This window comes from Lytechinus variegatus, chromosome 3, assembly GCF_018143015.1.
Source record: "Lytechinus variegatus isolate NC3 chromosome 3, Lvar_3.0, whole genome shotgun sequence".
In the NCBI taxonomy this organism is placed as follows: Eukaryota; Metazoa; Echinodermata; class Echinoidea; order Temnopleuroida; family Toxopneustidae; genus Lytechinus; species Lytechinus variegatus.
Window position 1 is genome coordinate 35,180,403 of NC_054742.1, and position 17,651 is coordinate 35,198,053.

The 17,651-nt window shown below is 34.8% G+C and overlaps 1 protein-coding gene across 2 annotated transcripts in view; it reads left to right on the forward strand.

The window, feature by feature from the left end:
* The window catches only part of LOC121410874 (tight junction protein ZO-2-like), a 57,386-nt gene that overhangs the window by 28,521 nt on the left and 11,214 nt on the right, over positions 1-17,651 (forward strand). For both annotated transcript variants that reach the window (XM_041603222.1, XM_041603223.1), the window contains exons 4-18: positions 409-465; positions 3,790-3,914; positions 4,474-4,576; positions 6,798-7,001; positions 8,324-8,549; positions 10,769-10,820; positions 11,135-11,303; positions 11,690-11,795; positions 12,122-12,170; positions 12,632-12,802; positions 13,752-13,924; positions 14,294-14,344; positions 14,828-14,923; positions 15,264-15,361; positions 16,797-17,010. In XM_041603222.1, the coding sequence (XP_041459156.1) occupies positions 409-465; positions 3,790-3,914; positions 4,474-4,576; positions 6,798-7,001; positions 8,324-8,549; positions 10,769-10,820; positions 11,135-11,303; positions 11,690-11,795; positions 12,122-12,170; positions 12,632-12,802; positions 13,752-13,924; positions 14,294-14,344; positions 14,828-14,923; positions 15,264-15,361; positions 16,797-17,010 (1,894 nt within the window). The remainder of the gene's footprint in view (positions 1-408; positions 466-3,789; positions 3,915-4,473; positions 4,577-6,797; positions 7,002-8,323; positions 8,550-10,768; positions 10,821-11,134; positions 11,304-11,689; positions 11,796-12,121; positions 12,171-12,631; positions 12,803-13,751; positions 13,925-14,293; positions 14,345-14,827; positions 14,924-15,263; positions 15,362-16,796; positions 17,011-17,651) is intronic.

Consider the following 17,651-nt stretch of genomic DNA (forward strand, 5'->3'; position numbering starts at 1 on the left):
CTGTCTGAGAAAATTTGATATGTTGAATAGTTGCACCTTTCTGGGTTGTGTTTGCAGTCATTGGAAGCCAGTGGACAGTTCAAACATTACTGTATTTGCTGGATGTCTATTACTTGTCTGTTTATAATTTAAAAGGTCAATTTGTAGGAGCCCCCCCCCCATGGGCATTTTACGATAAAGGAAGCGTGAATTCTCTTGGATAATGGTTAGTTCCCAAATGATCAGAAATATTGTTTTAGGCTTTAATAGATTTGATTCACGATTTAGTTGTTTAAGATTTCACAATGATACAGGCCTAAATATATTACATGTATGTTTGATGTGTTTTTTTCTTCTTGTTATGTTCTTTTGACCACCTTAAATTAATGTGTGTTATTTATCTTTTCTGTTTTTATTTTGATATTACAGAATCGTGGAGGAAATGTAGATGTGAGATGGGAGAAGGATACAGTCTCTATCAGACGGGTGAGTACTAAAGGATGGAGGGAAATAGGGGATGTGAAATTTAGGAAGTGAATAGGAATGAAAGTGAATGAACATAGAAAAGAGAAGGTGTATGGTAGCATGAGGAGAAGAGAATGGAAAGGGATGTGGCCTGTTGTTACAGATCTATAGGACAGGAGATTGGATTCAGGGTCCGTGAATTTCTTCATGAATTATCTTGTGATTGCTTGTTTGTCATTGGATGTATGCCTTCATACAATGCTTCAACAAGAGATAAAGAGATAATAAGTTTTGTATATCTGTAAATTACCATGTAAAGTGCATTAAAAAAATGTATAATGATCAAAACAAAGCTGGCAATATATCAGATACTTTCAGATTTCATCACGGCAGAATACATGTTATTTTAAGGGGCATTAACAAACACACCTAATGTATACATTGCAGGTGATAAAGTCCATTTGAATAATTTCAGTTCCAACCTTTCATTGGTTTTAAAGGGCAATATTTTCATATGTGATGTAAACAGTTCTTAAAGTCAGCTGGTTTAAAATCAAAACAGAAACCCGAGAATTGGTCTTGACATGATTGTAGTAATGCATGGACTATGCTTCCCACTCCCAACTGTGATGATAACGAGAGACAGAAAGGCATAGCTGTACCATTGCCTTGTACAGAATAACCCTTCATCATTTTGAGGTGGAATAGCTATTAGTCTTTTGAAGTTGACTTCGTTTTCATTGATGATGTAATCGTCAACAATGTTTACTCTTATTTTGATATTGTAAATGTTTCATCTAGGCCTAGATATATTTTTTAGACAGGCCTTGGTACATAGGCCTACATGATAGGTATTTGACAGGCACTGTCCGTGAGCAAAACAAATAGGCTAGCATATAGGCTAGGACTTTTAATTTGTGAATCGTACTAAGAGATGAATGTTTGAAATGGAAAATTATGTAGGTAGAATTTTATTGTAGCAATGTCAATTAGTCATTTTTTTTTCTCTGCAGGGAAAGTCTTTTATAAAATCATTATTGAGAATATACCTGTATTCTAGTAGGTATTGTGGATAATGTTTCAAAGTTTGTAAAGAAAAGTGACTGAAAATCTAAAATGAAACCGCATTTCTTATGGAAGAGTCACCTTCATAAATATAGGGCCTGTACTATTTTCATGGGAGACTATATGACCTGCATCCTTACCAACCATCCTCCCTGTAGTGCAAAGGTCAAGGGTGATTTGACCTTCAGTCATAACTATGGTAGGGTTCATGTCTAGAGTAGAAACCAAATATGTCTTCTGGAATTTAACAAGGTAATGAGAGAAAAGTACTAAAGAAATATAGAGATAGGAGGAATACTTTGGAAAAGGCATGTATTTCTACCCAATTGCTCTCGGCCCCTCTGACTTTGACTTTACCTCTCCTTCCTGCCCTGTTTTCTATTCAATCCCAGTCCCATAGCGTTTTAGTCCAGCGTAGGAAGTTTATACTTTTCCATTATACTCTAACTTGTCATGCTATCACACAAGTTGTTCATTGCAACTAGTGAGATTATCATACCCGGTGGGCAATAGAGGCTTTTATGAGGAGGAATATACAACAGCTATGTTTAAAATGGTACTCTCAAGTTAGTATTAACTTTAGAAATACATTGCTAGTGCTACTCCATTTAAAGATTTGATTCATCCTCACATTCCATTTTACAATTCTTCTCTAGGTGTCTACATACATGCTTGCGTAGCAATTTTTCTGTAAATCTTACTTGTGCACCCTACCACTTTCAACCTAATCCACCAAATATCTCATTGTTTAGCTGGGATATTAACTGAAATCACAATGTCAGTCACCTAGGTTGTTTATCTTTCATGACCTTATGATGATCCCATATTTTCACCTTTGAAATAAGAAGTATAACCATGCAGTGTGACGGTCATGTCTAGTTCAATGATGGGTTGTTGTCATCAGCTGTGAACGAGTGTGCTTACTACTAAATATTTCCTTTGCCAAAATGCATAAAAAAGATGAAAATGCCAGTGACAAAAAGCAAGCTGAATAGTAAATATTTGTAATTGTTAAAGGATGCTCCTGGCATCTTGTGACCTGGTCCCGTCCTCAAAACTATTGATGATCATCAATGCAGTACCTGCATATTGAATAGCAATCTTTGAATCCTAGGCATACTTTAACTGTCAACCCACCTAGTTTAGTTGTGATTAATTGTAAGCAAAAGATGATAATTTGTTCTCTAGTTCATACAGAGTTGAGTTGTTATGACAGGTATTTTATTCCATAAACATTTGCAATTTAGAAGAGAAGATAAGAGAATAAATTCTGGTCTTATCAATCTAGCAGACAAATTGACTTAAAATATGTTATATCAAAGTATATAGAGATGTATTGATGTTTGCATTTATTTTTCTTTTATTTGTATTAAAGCATTGACATGAAAATTGCAGGTAGTGCATAATTTTCCTTTCAATTGCATATGATTGTCCACAGCAAAGGCCTGTAGACATGGATGTACTTTTAAAAGTTTTTGTAAAAGATGTATATCGCAATACATGTGTCATGTGAAATCAAAGCTCAAATGGTATTTATATTGCTCTCTCGCGTAGAGTACATGTATTTACCTGCCCTATGTGCATGTAGGTCAGTATGATCAAGTTATTCAGTGCAATTAGGCTTATATTTTATTCTTGAGTGAATATCGAACAAAACTCTTTACAAAAGTTTGATGAATAGGGAACGGGTGTTTCTGAAAGAACATGGCCTTGGCCACCTTGACCGGTCAACATAATCTTTAAACTATTCTGCCCATTCTTTTCAGGTTCCCCCCCCCCCAGTGCTGATAAGAAAAAATTATGTTTGCAATTTTACATGTGTTTTATATAGCCTTATAGACCTAGGCCTACATAGTAGTGTCATCACAATTTGCCAAGTATTTCAATCCTGAATATGTTTAGAAGATTAAGGTGTAGCTAAAAGTTGAATTGTGTTCTTGTTGGGAATGAGGGAATTTTCATTGATCATCTGTAAAGATTAAGGCCTAGGCCTAGACAAATGTAGGCCTATACCCCTAACCTTTTAATCCAGTCACATTCGGGTCTTGTCTTTTCTTTCCTTGCCTTATTATAGGCACTGAGAATGGGGAAAGGAATTTCATTTGCTTTTGCCTTTGTACATGTATTCATACAATATGATTGGCCAGGATCAAAGTGCGTCATATTCAGAGTTCTTGTTATTAATGAAAAGTCTAAGAGTGAACTTCATGAAACCAGTATTTATTACACTCATGCATCACACTTCAAGTTCAACTTTTCCATCGTTCTCTTTCTTTTCAGGCCCAGGGTATAGGGTTCGGGATTGCAGTGAGCGGTGGTCGGGATAACCCACATTTCCAGAGTGGAGAGACCTCCATCGTTGTGTCAGATGTTGCACCCAATGGTCCTGCTGAGGGCTTGCTCAAGTAAGTCCCCTTTCATCACCTTCATGTCCTGCCATTGATATCCAATGAACTTTTGCAGGAGAACCTAGTTATGAAGGACACCTGCCCACAGGCAGGTTTGCACCAAAACAGAGATTTTTTGTCTGAAAGTCTGAAACCAATGCAATATATTTTCAAATTATTTGGTGTGAATAATAGCAAGATAATCTTTCATTCCACTCATGATTTCTTCCTAATTGTAATGAATTTTAAGATGTAAACGATATTTTTACACATTTCAGATTTCATAATGTTTTTTTGTGGTCAAATAAAGGCACATGCATAGAAAATTATTTTTTTTCTAAAAAAAGTACCAACATGAATGAAACATCATGCTCAAATATGGAAAATATAATTTTTCTTTGCACTTGACTTTTATCCAGTTTTAAAGAGAATTCTGTGACTGTATTTTTTTTTCTTCCTTCAATAGCCTATATGATATGAATATGCTATGAAAGCCTCAAACCATGAACAAACCCGGAGAATAGTGGCTCAAAATTTCAATCACGTCTTTCATTGTTTTGTTCTTGTATATTTGCAGAAAGAATGATCGTATCCTATCTATAAATGGAGCCCCCATGGAAAATGTGTATCATCAATATGCACTTGATTCTCTAAGACGAGGTGGAGAAGTTGCCACTATTGTAAGTGTCAGTCATTTTCTCTTTGACGTCAAATACACATTTGTGTGACACTCTATTTTTATTGTTCAATGACTCACATGCTATTACTTATTAAATCACTTTACGACTTTTATGTGGAACTTTGTCCATTAGGTTTAATAATGAAAGTATACGTGCTATGCGTGATAATATCTATCCTATCCTCCCAGGGAGCTTCATAATCAGACGTCACTTAGTAAGATATCCAATGATTATAAAAGGGAAGACATCAGCAGTCTTCATTTTGCTTCCTAATATGAGCTTGTGTATAAATTGAAATGCATGTTTTTAGCTCATCCGGCCCGAAGGGCAAGATGAGCTTATGCCGTGCCGTGGCATCAGTCGTCCGTCGTCTGTCGTCCGTCCACAATTTCAAAATGCTACTACTTCGCCATTTTAAGTCCGATTTCAATTCTGCTTGCTTTATATGATAGCACTAGGTAGGGGATTCAAAACTTCTAAACAGAATTATGAAATTCATTAAATATGCTAATTTATGCGCATTTTTCAAAATTCACCAAAAATGCTTCTTCATTTTTTGACTGATTTTGAATTTTTTGCTTCCATCTGGTAGAGCTTCATGAGGTTCACCAAACTTCTACACAGAATTTTGACCAGAACAATTTTTATGCTAATTTATGCGAAATTGATTTATGCAAATTTTGAAAAATTCACATAAAATGCTTCTTTATTTGTTGACCGATTTTGATTTTTTTTCTTCCATCTGGTAGAGCCTCAAGAGGTTCACCAATCTTTTACACAGAATTTTGAAATTTTGACTAGAACAATTTTTATGTTAATTTATGCAAAATTAATTTATGCAAATTTTTAAAAATTCACATAAAATGCTTTTTCTTCTTTAATTGTTGACCGATTTTAACTTTTTTTCTTCTTCAATCTTGTAGAACTTTATGAGGTTCAAACTTCTACACAGAATTACAAAAAAATGTTTTTTCTTAACTTCATTTGTTGATCAATTTCAATTTTGTTTGCTATATATAATAGCTCGAGGTGGTGATACAAAATTTCAACATAGAATTTTGAAACTCATTAAATATGCTAATTTATTCATATATTTTCAAAACTCACAAAAATTACTTATTTATTTGTTGATTGACTGGTTATTTTTGTTCCATCTGAGAGCTACAATAGGTTCAAGGTTCTACACAGAGTTAAGAAACTTTGACTAGATAATTATTAATACATAATTCATATGAAATTTATTCATAGATCACAAAAAAATGCTTCTATGTCATTTCTTCATCAATTTCAATTCTATATCCTCAATTTATGTCACCAATATAATTCACTACAGTGTCAACTGGGCTGAAATTAAAATAGTGTTAAATTTTGTTGCGAAATGCCGGATGAGCTCCACATCATTGATGTACTAGTTTTTTCTTTTGTAAGGCAAAATCAATTCACATTTGTTATCAAAGCTTCATGTTTATCTTTTTCAGTTGTCAAGTGTGTATATGTTTGCGGTTCTATATTCAGTAAAGTATTAAATAGTTCAAGTCAGGATCATTTGCAAGGGGCAAATCCTTTACTTTTGTTTCCATTGGAGCATAAGTTTTTTTCTACTGCTAATCATTTGCTTAAAAAATGATAATTTTGTCACATTTGACAGCAGTCTTCTAGTTAACATATTTGGAGCTTAATGCTAAATTATTAGATGTGTCCTAATTAACTTCATTAATTGAATGATTAATGTTTTATTGAATATCAACAGAAGGGATGACTTGGTTATCTGTGTAGTACATGCATGGGCTCTTTATTCGGCTACAAGTTTATCTGCAACATGCTTTAGGGGGATTTAACCCTACATCTATGTATAAATATTATAATATTTTTGCTATTTGTATTGTTTATTTGATTGAATAAACGAAGCAAGCCCCAATGAAAAATGGATAACAGAACAAAACCCATTACCTTTTCATGATTTATAGTCTTGATCTTGAAACCCCTGCATTTGGTTCACAATAATGATATGCCAAAGTTATATAGCATAATTTACAAATTAACATCTAGCCTTAAAAAATGCCTTAAAAAATAAGCAGGAATATGCGACTGATTAGCCAAAGCTGGTAGAATTAAGTAAAGAGGGAAGACTTTGGGTTATTTTACATGGTTATTTGTTGACTATACCTTGTAAGCTATTCTAATCTTTTCTTGTAATTGTCTTTCAAATTTTCATTCACAGACATTTAAACGCAAGGTCACAGGACCCCCTCGTATTTCAGACACACAGCTCGATGGCCCTGACAATAGGCAATCCATAAGACTTTCAAAAAGCAGGAGTGAGAGCTATGGGATACGACTTGGGTATAAACTATTTGTTGATAGTCTCAATGAATATGGTGTTGCAGCAGCCTTGGGTCTCAGGAAAGGAGATGAAATCATTAGGGTGAGTAGAAACATTTTCACAAACTTAAAGTAATTTATCATTATTATCTATATGGAGTTTATCAGCGATGCAGCAAAAGCGCATGTTTTGTTCTGCATTTGATTGCCTGTTCAATATAAGAGCGTATTCCAAAAAGGACTGAAATCCGACGAATATCCCTTTGGCTTCTGTACAGAACTTGCTGTTCAATATGAGACCGTATTGAAGAGTCTAGTGCGCATCTGCAAATGCGTAAAATGTACACTGCGTACAACAATTTATGTATTGCGATGCGCAGCACAGACTCGATGACGTCATAATAAACTACATGTAGGTCACATTTCTACGATCAAATTTGTTCCTCTGAAGTGAGGCCATAGTAACTAATTGTGGTGACATATGACTTGCTCAATCATTTTTTTTGGGGGGAGGGTAGATAGATAATAATAATTATATTGGATGGCTTTATTTCATGGAATACTAGACATATTCCATTTGTTAGGCCAATATTCCACTCATCTGTGATTCGTGGAATATTTTCCCAAACTCTTGGAATTTTTCTGGTATTTTTTCTTAACCATCCAATATAATATGACTATTCTTATAAAATGAACCCACTCATATTATTATCTGAGGATGGTAGTAGGCATACAGGCTGTAGTTTTATTTGATTCCATTTACAAAATGCATAAACAAGCATCATACAGAGCATTTTCACATTACAATACAAGTCAAGGTATAACATATAATGGAAATTTATCAAGGGAAGTATATTTGAGTAGTGAAAAATATGAGTCAAGTTTTTTTTAATGATATACATGTAAGTCTGTTTCAACTTTCAACGGCTGCTAGATTTTTTGGACGAAATTAATGCTCTTCATTTCCTCATTTTCTAGAAGAACTTCTCAAATATATCCCTAAAAACCAACCCCCCAAAATGCCTAAAACATTTTGTGTTGATGTAAATTGTTGCACATATCAATATGTTTGCATGGTCTCATTTAGACCTTTCACCTCTATTTACTTTTTAAATGCAATCACATGTGAATCGCATTCCTCACAAGCAGGAAAAGTATATTGTCTTATACCTTGGTAGTATATCAAATGGAAATTAATTGGAGATGAGCCTTTTTTGTACCAACTTCATTGATGTGTTCAATATGTCTTGAGACGATACTGCCCCAATATATATGTTAATCCTGTAATGAATTAGTGGAATTTCAAACAGCAAGTACTCATTATTTGTATCAATTACATGATTTTATTTTAGTGTAAATAAAGGAGGAATTCAAAGATATACTGCAAAGATCATTCATGATGTGTTTGTATATTGGTGATTTCAGATAAACAATACCCCAGTGGAGCAGGTCAGTTTGGCCGATGCTCATGCAATCATTGAACGGTCAAGAGATGGTATGGACCTAGACATCACCAGACCCATTGCTGCAGACAAGGTGTCTATAGCAAGTTCTATAGAGGCATACAATGCTCCTCCTCTTCTAGCAGCAGTACCATCAGGAGGAGGAGCACCACCCAGACCACCTCCACCTGATGAAGAGGATGAATATGGTAAGATTGATTGATTCACAGTAAGTATGGGGGCAGAAGAGGTCCTGGATGCCTAACATGAATTCTCTTGCCTTTATTTAGATGAATTTCATGAATACAGTAGCAAAGCTCTAAATGTTTCAGTAAATTTGATTACAAATAATAAAGTGATGGCATTATTCATAGTTTGCACTATTCCTGCAATGGTTAGCATGCTGTTATGTTTCAATTTTTCTACTGTGAGAAGAGTAACCTTTTCCCTGCAACATTAGACTACTATTATCAGCTCTGACTCAGATCTGTTGATTATGGTAAACGTAGACACTCCGCACAAACTAAAGGAATAGCGCCTCTATTCATTTTATTTATCAACTACATATTTGTTCTAATCCTTATATCTACACTTTAATAATCACAGATTTTGTAAACGTTTATCATTCATATTATATTTCATGAAGCAATTTTCAAAATTAATCATTTTATTTTTGGCCTTGGCAACCAACTGTGGATATCATAATGCACAGGAAACATTTAATTTGAGGACCAACCCCTCATTTCATGTGTAATATCATTGCTGAAACATATTTTGTGACATTGGAGAATCTGCCATGGACATCTATTAAAGAGATGACTTGATTGAAGTTTCAAATACACAAATAAGATTAGGAAATGGGATCATGACATCAGCTCAATCATTTCTTTCTTCATTACTTGCATGCAATATTCTCTTGTTTGGAAATAAATTTAATACATAACTGAGTTTTTGTCTCACCTGCATAGCAGAGTGAGACTATAGGCGCCGCTTTTCCGACGGCGGCAGCATCAACATCAAATCTTAACCTAAGGTTAAGATTTTGAAATGACATCATAACTTAAAAAGTATATGGACCTAGTTCATGAAACTTGGCCATAAGGTTAATCAAGTATTTCTGAACATCCTGCCCGAGTTTCATGTCACATGACCAAGGTCAAAGGTCATTTAGGGTCAATGAACTTTGGCCGAATTGGGGGTATTTGTTGAATTACCATCATAACTTTGAAAGTATATTGGTCTAGTTTATAAAACTTGGACATAAGAGTAATCAAGTATCACTGAACATCCTGTGCACATTTAAGGTCAATGAACTTTGGCCGAATGGGGGTATCTGTTGAATTACCATCATGACTTAAAGGGGAATCCAGCCTTGGCCATAAAATGTTGTGTTGGGAAGAAGAAAAATGAATTAAACAGAATGGCGAAAGTTTGAAAGAAATCGGACAAGCGATAAGAAAGTTATAGCTGCTTTAAAATTGAGATCACTAATAGTATGTAGATTTCAAATTGGCAACTGGGTAAGTAAATTATGACAAGGGGCAAGGACAACTTTCCCCCCCCCCCCCTAGGCCATGTACTTTATTATCAGGATTTGTGGTTTTCTCCTAAGTACCTATTCCCCTGGGGCAGTAATCTAAATATAATCCTGGTAGTATGTTGTTTTATGTCCTCATGAAAGAAAAATATAATTTGAAATAAAACTTTAGGGAAAAATAACATTTTAGCCATAATATGTATTGGAGTACATGGAAGAGTAGTCCTTGCCTTACATCACTATGACATCCCATATGCGGCCAATTTGAAGTCTCCATGGGTATAGTGATTACCAATATTTACAACTTTTAAAAATTCATAACTTTCCTGTTTGTCCAATATTGTTCAAACTTTCACCTATTAACTTGTCTGATTTTTCTTTTTCTTATAAAAACAAGTCTTTATTTGGGTTGGATTCCCCTTTAACTTGGACATAAGAGTAATCAAGTATCACTGAATATCCTGTGCGAGTTTCAGGTCACATGATCAAGGTCAAGGGTCATGTAAGGTCAATGAACTTTGGCCACATTGGGGGTATTCGTTGAATTACCATCATATCTCTTTAAGTGTATTGGTCTATTTCATAAGACATGGAAATAAGAGTAACCAAGTATCACTGAACATCTTGTGCGAGTTATAGTAGTTTTCTGCTGCTATATTGAATTGTGTGATGCAGGTGAGACCGCCAGAGGCATTCCACTTGTCAAAGATTAATTCAGCTGCTCAGTGGGGCCATTTTATACATTCTGACTTTGTAGCTTTTCCATTTTATTAATTGTCATGGGAAACCTTTGTATTTAATTGCTCCTGTGTCATGTTACCATGATAATTTTACCTTTTGATATATCTTATTATTAGACATATATATCTCCCTTTATATTTTTTGATATAGTTCCTCCTCCCCCAAGACCACCCAGTCCAGGCCAAGATGATTTCAGAGATGGGTAAGTCATCTGCAATACATGTTCTGCCATTTTCTTTTTTCTAATGTATGATATATCATTATGAAAAGTGTATTCAAGTTTGTACTCTATTGTGTATGCAAATTATGCACAACTTCTAAGGGTTTTTTTTATGATACTTTGATATGTAGCACATTTCTGTGTGTTGTGTTGTACTTTATTTGCCAACCAGTTGTTTGACCATGCAAAGATACCTGTAAGTGAACATGCCATTCAATAATCTACAAAAGAAGAGCATAATGTGTCAGTTAGCTACACCATATCTAATGAATCTAATAAACCTCTATCCTTCCCAGCATTCCAGTTGACCCTGAAGGAGATGCTCATATGGTTAGCTTTAATAAAGGAGGTAGTGTTGGCATCAAACTTATTGGAGGTAATGAGGTTGGAATCTATGTAGCTGGTATCAAACCAGGGAGCCCAGCAGAGAATTCTGGTGTAGCCATCGCAGACAGGATCACATGTGTGAGTGTCTCTTACCCTCATTTTGTGTGGAATTTGTGCAGATTCTATTGTCAGATTTTAACTGATACTCTAATTGTGTGTTAATATCTTGGAAAGAATAACATGGGGGCTTGGCAATTTTGCCTCCAAAATGCTCACAAAATTAAGCCCTAGAAAATAAATAAAGAGCCCCAGAAAATTCCCATTCATTTCAGTTTTATAGCTTATACAATGTTCTAGATTTCGGCAGTAGTGTGTCATCAAAAGTAGCTCCTGGAGATGAATGTAATCTGAATGTTATATTGAACAATATATCTATCCCCAAATTTGTGATGCCAGGAAGTCAAGTCATGATGATTCTGTTCTATGTGGTTGAAGGTATTAATATTCTTGCATTCCCTCCACAGGTAAATGATGAAATCTATCTCCAAGGTTTGACAAAGGAAGAGGTGGCTCTTCTTCTTCTCACATTACCTGATTTCATCAAGTTAGAAGTCAGACACAGCAGATCAGGTGAGCCATCAAAGGTTGGACCAAAGCCCCGGGGTTCAAATCCCTTGGGAGAATTTAAAAACTATCTAGATTTGTATTTGAAATCTTCATAAACTACACACCAAGGCAAAGATCTGATAGGCTGTCTCTAAATTTAGACTGAAATATCAACTGAAATATGTATAATGCCAAACAAGGCGGCCATTTTTTGTGATTCTTTAATAGTCGGTAATAAGTTCTATGAAACATGACAGTGTTTTGGAAGAATTGAGTATTGTTGAAGTATTTAGTATATTTGAATTTTAGTTTTCACCTTAACCAGTTTTGTATCACTTTTCATTGTTCAGCTTTTAGAAAGGTCATGGAATCTGGGAGAGGAGACAAGTTCTACATCAAGTAAGAATCTTTCTTATCTGAGAGGGAATAATTATTGATCTTCTGACTCTCTACTTTGCCATTCTGAAGATTTTTTTTTACCAAATTGGTAGCCACTTTGTGAAATTAAATTAGGTTACAATATAACAGTATTGCATGCAGTTGGTACAATAAAATATCTGAGAGGAAGGAAAATCATTGTCTGTTTCATCTATTTTTTGTATTATATTTCGGAATTTAATTCATTTCATGAATTAATTACTGATTATATTTATATTTCTTGAGGTGTATGTAAAAAAAGGTGTAATTGTATTGAGAATTATAACTGGTTTGTTCTCGTTCAATTTCATTTTTTTTTTTATTCTAGTGACAAGTTAAATTTTTGCTTTTGATATGAGCGGATTTACTTTTTGAGGGCTAACATTCCTGTTTAATTTGTTATCCATAATTAAGGTCTTCTCTTTATCCTGTATTTTTTCTAGAGCACATTTTGCTTATGAGAACCCAGTAGGTGAGGAGTTGAAGTTCCCTCGTGGAACAGTCTTCAGAACAGTTGACACATTCCCTGAGGGTGCAATGGGTTACTGGTATGCAATCAGATTAGATAGAAATAACATTGCAACAGAGAGAGGTCTCATTCCAAACAATAGCAGGTAAATATGACAGTAGATTGATAAAGGCTCTGTCGAATTGTTCTGTGCAAGCCTTGCATGCAACTTGTGGGTAAATTTTTGCTACCCACACGCAAGTCTGATTTGCACGTAGAAAAGTTTTTAACATGCTCATATTTGGTTGCAAGTGAGTTGCGGGTAATGAGCCTCAACTCACCTGCAAGGCTTGCACGGAACAATGTGACAGAGTCTTAGCGTCATACCTGGGGGGCCGTTTCATGAAGCTGTTTGTAAGTTAAGAGCGACTTTAAGAATGACTGGTGAACCTTTCTTATGCACTAAACCATTGCAAATAGTGTATACCATTTACCAAAAGAAAGGACCACCAGTTGTTCTTAAAGTTGTTCTCATCTTAAGAACAGCTTTATGAAACACCCACCAGCTCTTCTTCATCCCTTTCTATTCCTCCTTCATATTATCATTTCTTTTGTTTCTTCTCTTAATTTTCAAATATTTCTTTTTCTTCATTTTCTCCCTCTTCTTTCTACCTTCCTTTTTTTAATAATTCTAATAGCCATTGGAAAGACATATGATTGCATTAATCTTTCCACCAAATTAGAATTCAAATTAATTGAGCTGAGTCTACAGTTTGTTCAGTATTGATGCATGTAAGAATGCTGTTTTCATTCCGGTAGGGAAAGATTAATGGGGACTGCTAACTATGTAACTGCTAGAATTTTTTTTTTTCAGAATTGTCATTGATTTTGTTTCATTTTGAATATTATGTTATTTCAACTTCAATTTCATTTGAAATCATTGACCATGCATATCTATTGAAATTTGGTCATTCAAAACCTATTTAATATGAATAAACAATTTATTGCCTGGAATAACTGCAATTGGAAAATGCAACTAATAGTTGCAGTTGGAAAGAAGAACTATCGTTATTTGCAATCATCATTGATGTTTTTTCTGTTTTGTTTTTACATAGAGCAACTCAGAGTAACATGGCGCAGCAGTCTGTAGAGACTGTCAAACTTCTCAACACAAGTGGTACTAGGAAAGAATTTTTCAAGAGGAGGGGTAATAGAGCCAGCATGAGGAAGCTCAAGAACTCGGCCGTACGCATTGAAATTGAGGATGAATATGATGAGGTTGTCTTTGGTAAGCAAGAATTCTTTCCAACAAACTGTCATTTTGAAAATTATATAGGGAATGTCATATGCTTTGAACTAAAAAAAGAAGACTTCTTTCTTGTAGTTTTATTTGTAATTCCTAGAATTGGACAGTCTGTCTTATTTTTGAAATTTTCATGTGAGTAATACAAACATATGACAGTGATGCTATCCGAACTCCCTAATTGACAGAGAAAAAGAAATAAACTTGTTCAATAAAATTTATAAATCTTGCCTTATAGGTACACATTAACACCAGATTTATATTCCAAATAATAAAGCAGTACACTACATCTCTGTGATTGTTCAAACATCAGTTTTCCAAGATACACTGTATTTCCTTTTCTTATCTTTCCAGCTGGAACTCCGGGTAAATTCCCTGCCTATGAGAGGGTCACTTTGGGAACAGGTAAGAGTAAACTGATTTTATTGCATTCAGAGAGGGCAGTATGAGAATGTGACAAGCCTCATGGTTTAGATAATAGGGCACCACTATCCCACCGCTGACACCAGAAATAACCGATAGTCTAATCTTATTGAGTTTATTACCTGTAGATTGTCCGCATTGCTTGAAGAGATGCTGAGAATGAATTTGTCTATCAAAAGAGCAAGTGTAATTGCATTTAACTTTATTCTCTCAAAGATGCATAGTTAGAATTTGGAAGGGGGGGGGTGAGATAGAGTTAGGTCCAAACCATGTGCTGGTCAAAAATTGAAGTAAGAATTAAGTTACTTTAGTAAATTGACAATGATGTCTAGAGGCTTTGCCAAAGAACAATATGGAAATATGTGAGCTTGACTTGCATAGGATTACATTATTACATGTACATTTGAAATTGTTCTAGAGATGGATTGTATTTAATGTGAATTTAAAATTTTCTTTTATCCACAGTTGGTTTTGTCAGGCCTGTTGTCATTTTTGGACCTTTAGCAGACATTGCCCGAGACCATCTCAAGGGTGCCCTGCCTGATAAATTTGAGAATCCACGTAAGTAGACCATATTTTCAGGTATGTGTGTGTCTTGCAATACGTAGTTGTTTTGAGAGAAGTCCATGGGCTTTAATATTATTCATGCCCTATATTCATCCATATTGTTATGCATTGTAAATTGCATATTTACAGAGTGCTTTTTAAAAAATATTCTGAATATTAAAATGCTTTATACATAATGATTTTTGAATTTTCTATCAAGCTTGGTGTCATTGTGATACTGAATAATTTTGTAAGCCATGCGTACCAGGGTCAAATCTACCAAACTTCATCTCTTGTAAATTCAAGATTAATAAAATGTTGACATTCTATCAATTTTTGTTTGATTGTCTTGCAGTCACAGAACACACTTTTGACAGGCATCCAGGTGAACAACTGAAGATAAATCCACAAGGCATGGTTAAGATTGGTTCAATCAAAGACATCATTGACAAGGTACGTAGCAGAAATCTAGCAATGCTAATTCCCCAGTTGGTTGATGAAATATAGTGGCCCGTATTCTGAAGTGGGGTTTAAGTTAAACTCGGGTTTAAAGTTGTGGTTTAAGTATGGATGGCCAATTGTTACATAAATCACTAACAGTAGAGATATCATATTTCAGCTCATTTGGCTCTTAAATCATTCATTATTATCTAGGAAGTATAAATAGATGATTGTCTTCACCATCAATAAATCAGGAAAGAGCAGAATAAACATCAGAAATGTACAAATGTTGTTTGAAGGTTTGCATGGTGGCATGTACAATGTACAAGAAATGTACAACTTAATAAAAAATTTTGATACTTTTGGCTTCCCATACTTAAACCACAACTTTAAACCAGAGTTTAAGTTAAACCTGACTGCAGAATACAGGCCAATATGTTTCAAATGTTATAATTCACTTTTAAACACCCTTAACCCTGCATAATCCATTTATTCCAGTATTCCTGTATCCTTGACTGTTCTTGTCAAAGAAAATGAATGGAATTATACAGTAATGTGAGCACTCATTTACCAATTTCATAATTTCAATGGTACACAGGTGAAAGTAACATCAGGGCTTAAAATTGCAAAGCATTTACATTTGTTGACTCAAAAGTGGAATGGCTCTAATTAATGCTGGGAAGTACCATCAGTGAAGTTTCTGTTGGAACTTGATATCTTGAAATTACAAGATGTCAAGTTTGGCAGACAATACTGATGCTTAGATACTGGTAATAACACATCTAAGTGATAACAAGCATATCAGCAGTTCTCATATAGTGCAAAAGAATATATATGTTTGTTTAATAGTTCAAGTGCATTATTATTATACAAATAGCGAATAGGCATGAGTGCGATGGTGCGAGATTTCGCATGAGGTGAAAGAAAGATGCTCTATTCAACGAGGCGTTAGCCGAGTTGAATAGAGCGTTTCTTTCTTTCACCAAATGCGAAATCTCGCACCATTGCACGAATAAGAATATTCGCTATTTGTGTTGTACAACGCCTCGGAATCTAGCGAAAATATGAAAAAACACAAGAGTTTTTCCCTCCAGTAATCTATGAAAAGGGAGCAAAAATATTGAAAGCAAAAAGCAAAATCCCACAAGCCGGGCCCACAAGCGCACATGATCTTGGACAACATTGCGCATTTAGCCAGCGGGCTGTACGTCTTGTGTGCAACGGTACGAATGTGTGACATTCAGCCTCCCATTTGATCACGTACAACAAGCTAAGTAGGCGTTGTACAATACATATTATTTATGCCAAAGTTACCCTAAAGTTTAATGTGTGTTATTCTCAACAGAGCACTGGTGGTCTTCATGGATGATGTGACTTAGTCATATTCTCATCACTATTATTCCTCTTGAATCCCAGATACTGTCATTAATCCACTCTTTCCTTACAGGGTAAACATTGTCTGCTTGATGTGACACCATTCGCTGTGGAGCAACTGAACCTGATGCAGTACTACCCCATTGTTATCTTCTTGAATGCTGATTCTCGTTCCATGGTCAAGGAGATCAGAGGACAATACATGAGTCCTGAACAGAACAAGGGTTCCAAGAAGCTCTACAAGACTAGTCTGGTCCTCAAGAAGGCCTTTGCACATCTCTTTACAGGTAGGAAATTAGTGCAGTCTCATCTGCTATACTGTACATGACTTTCATATTCAGTTCTTGTTTATATTCTCAAGCACAAATTAATTAATTCATAGATACAAGGTCATCAAATGATAATTTGAAAGCTGGGATAAATATTGTAGTGATGAGACTGTTATTGTTTTCAGGAATAGAATGTCAAACTATGTTCATTCTTGTTTTGAGTGATTAGAAGAACATTATCAGGTTCAGAAAAAGAGAATTGAACCTTTTCCAAGATCAAGTTTGGTTTTAAAGAAAGTCTGATAACTTTCCCCCTTTTTATGAGGGGGGGGGGGGTAACCACCACACAGTTTTTATATGTACCAAAAGTAATGATTGTGTTCTACTCTTTATGTGAATTGAATGATATCTTGTTCACAAGTCAGTACTTTTTCTTTATTTTTCAGCGAAAAAAAAGAAGATAGGGCAATAATTAATTTAGAATAATGATTTTATATGACTGTGCTTTAATTATTTTCATAGTTAGAATGATAATTGTTAGATTGATTCTAGTTTGGGAATAGTTACTCAATGATGAACTAGGAATGTTGTCAGCTTTGACTAGTTGTTATTCTTGGTTTATAGAGAAGCACTGACTGGTCACCCACTTTGGTGAATAT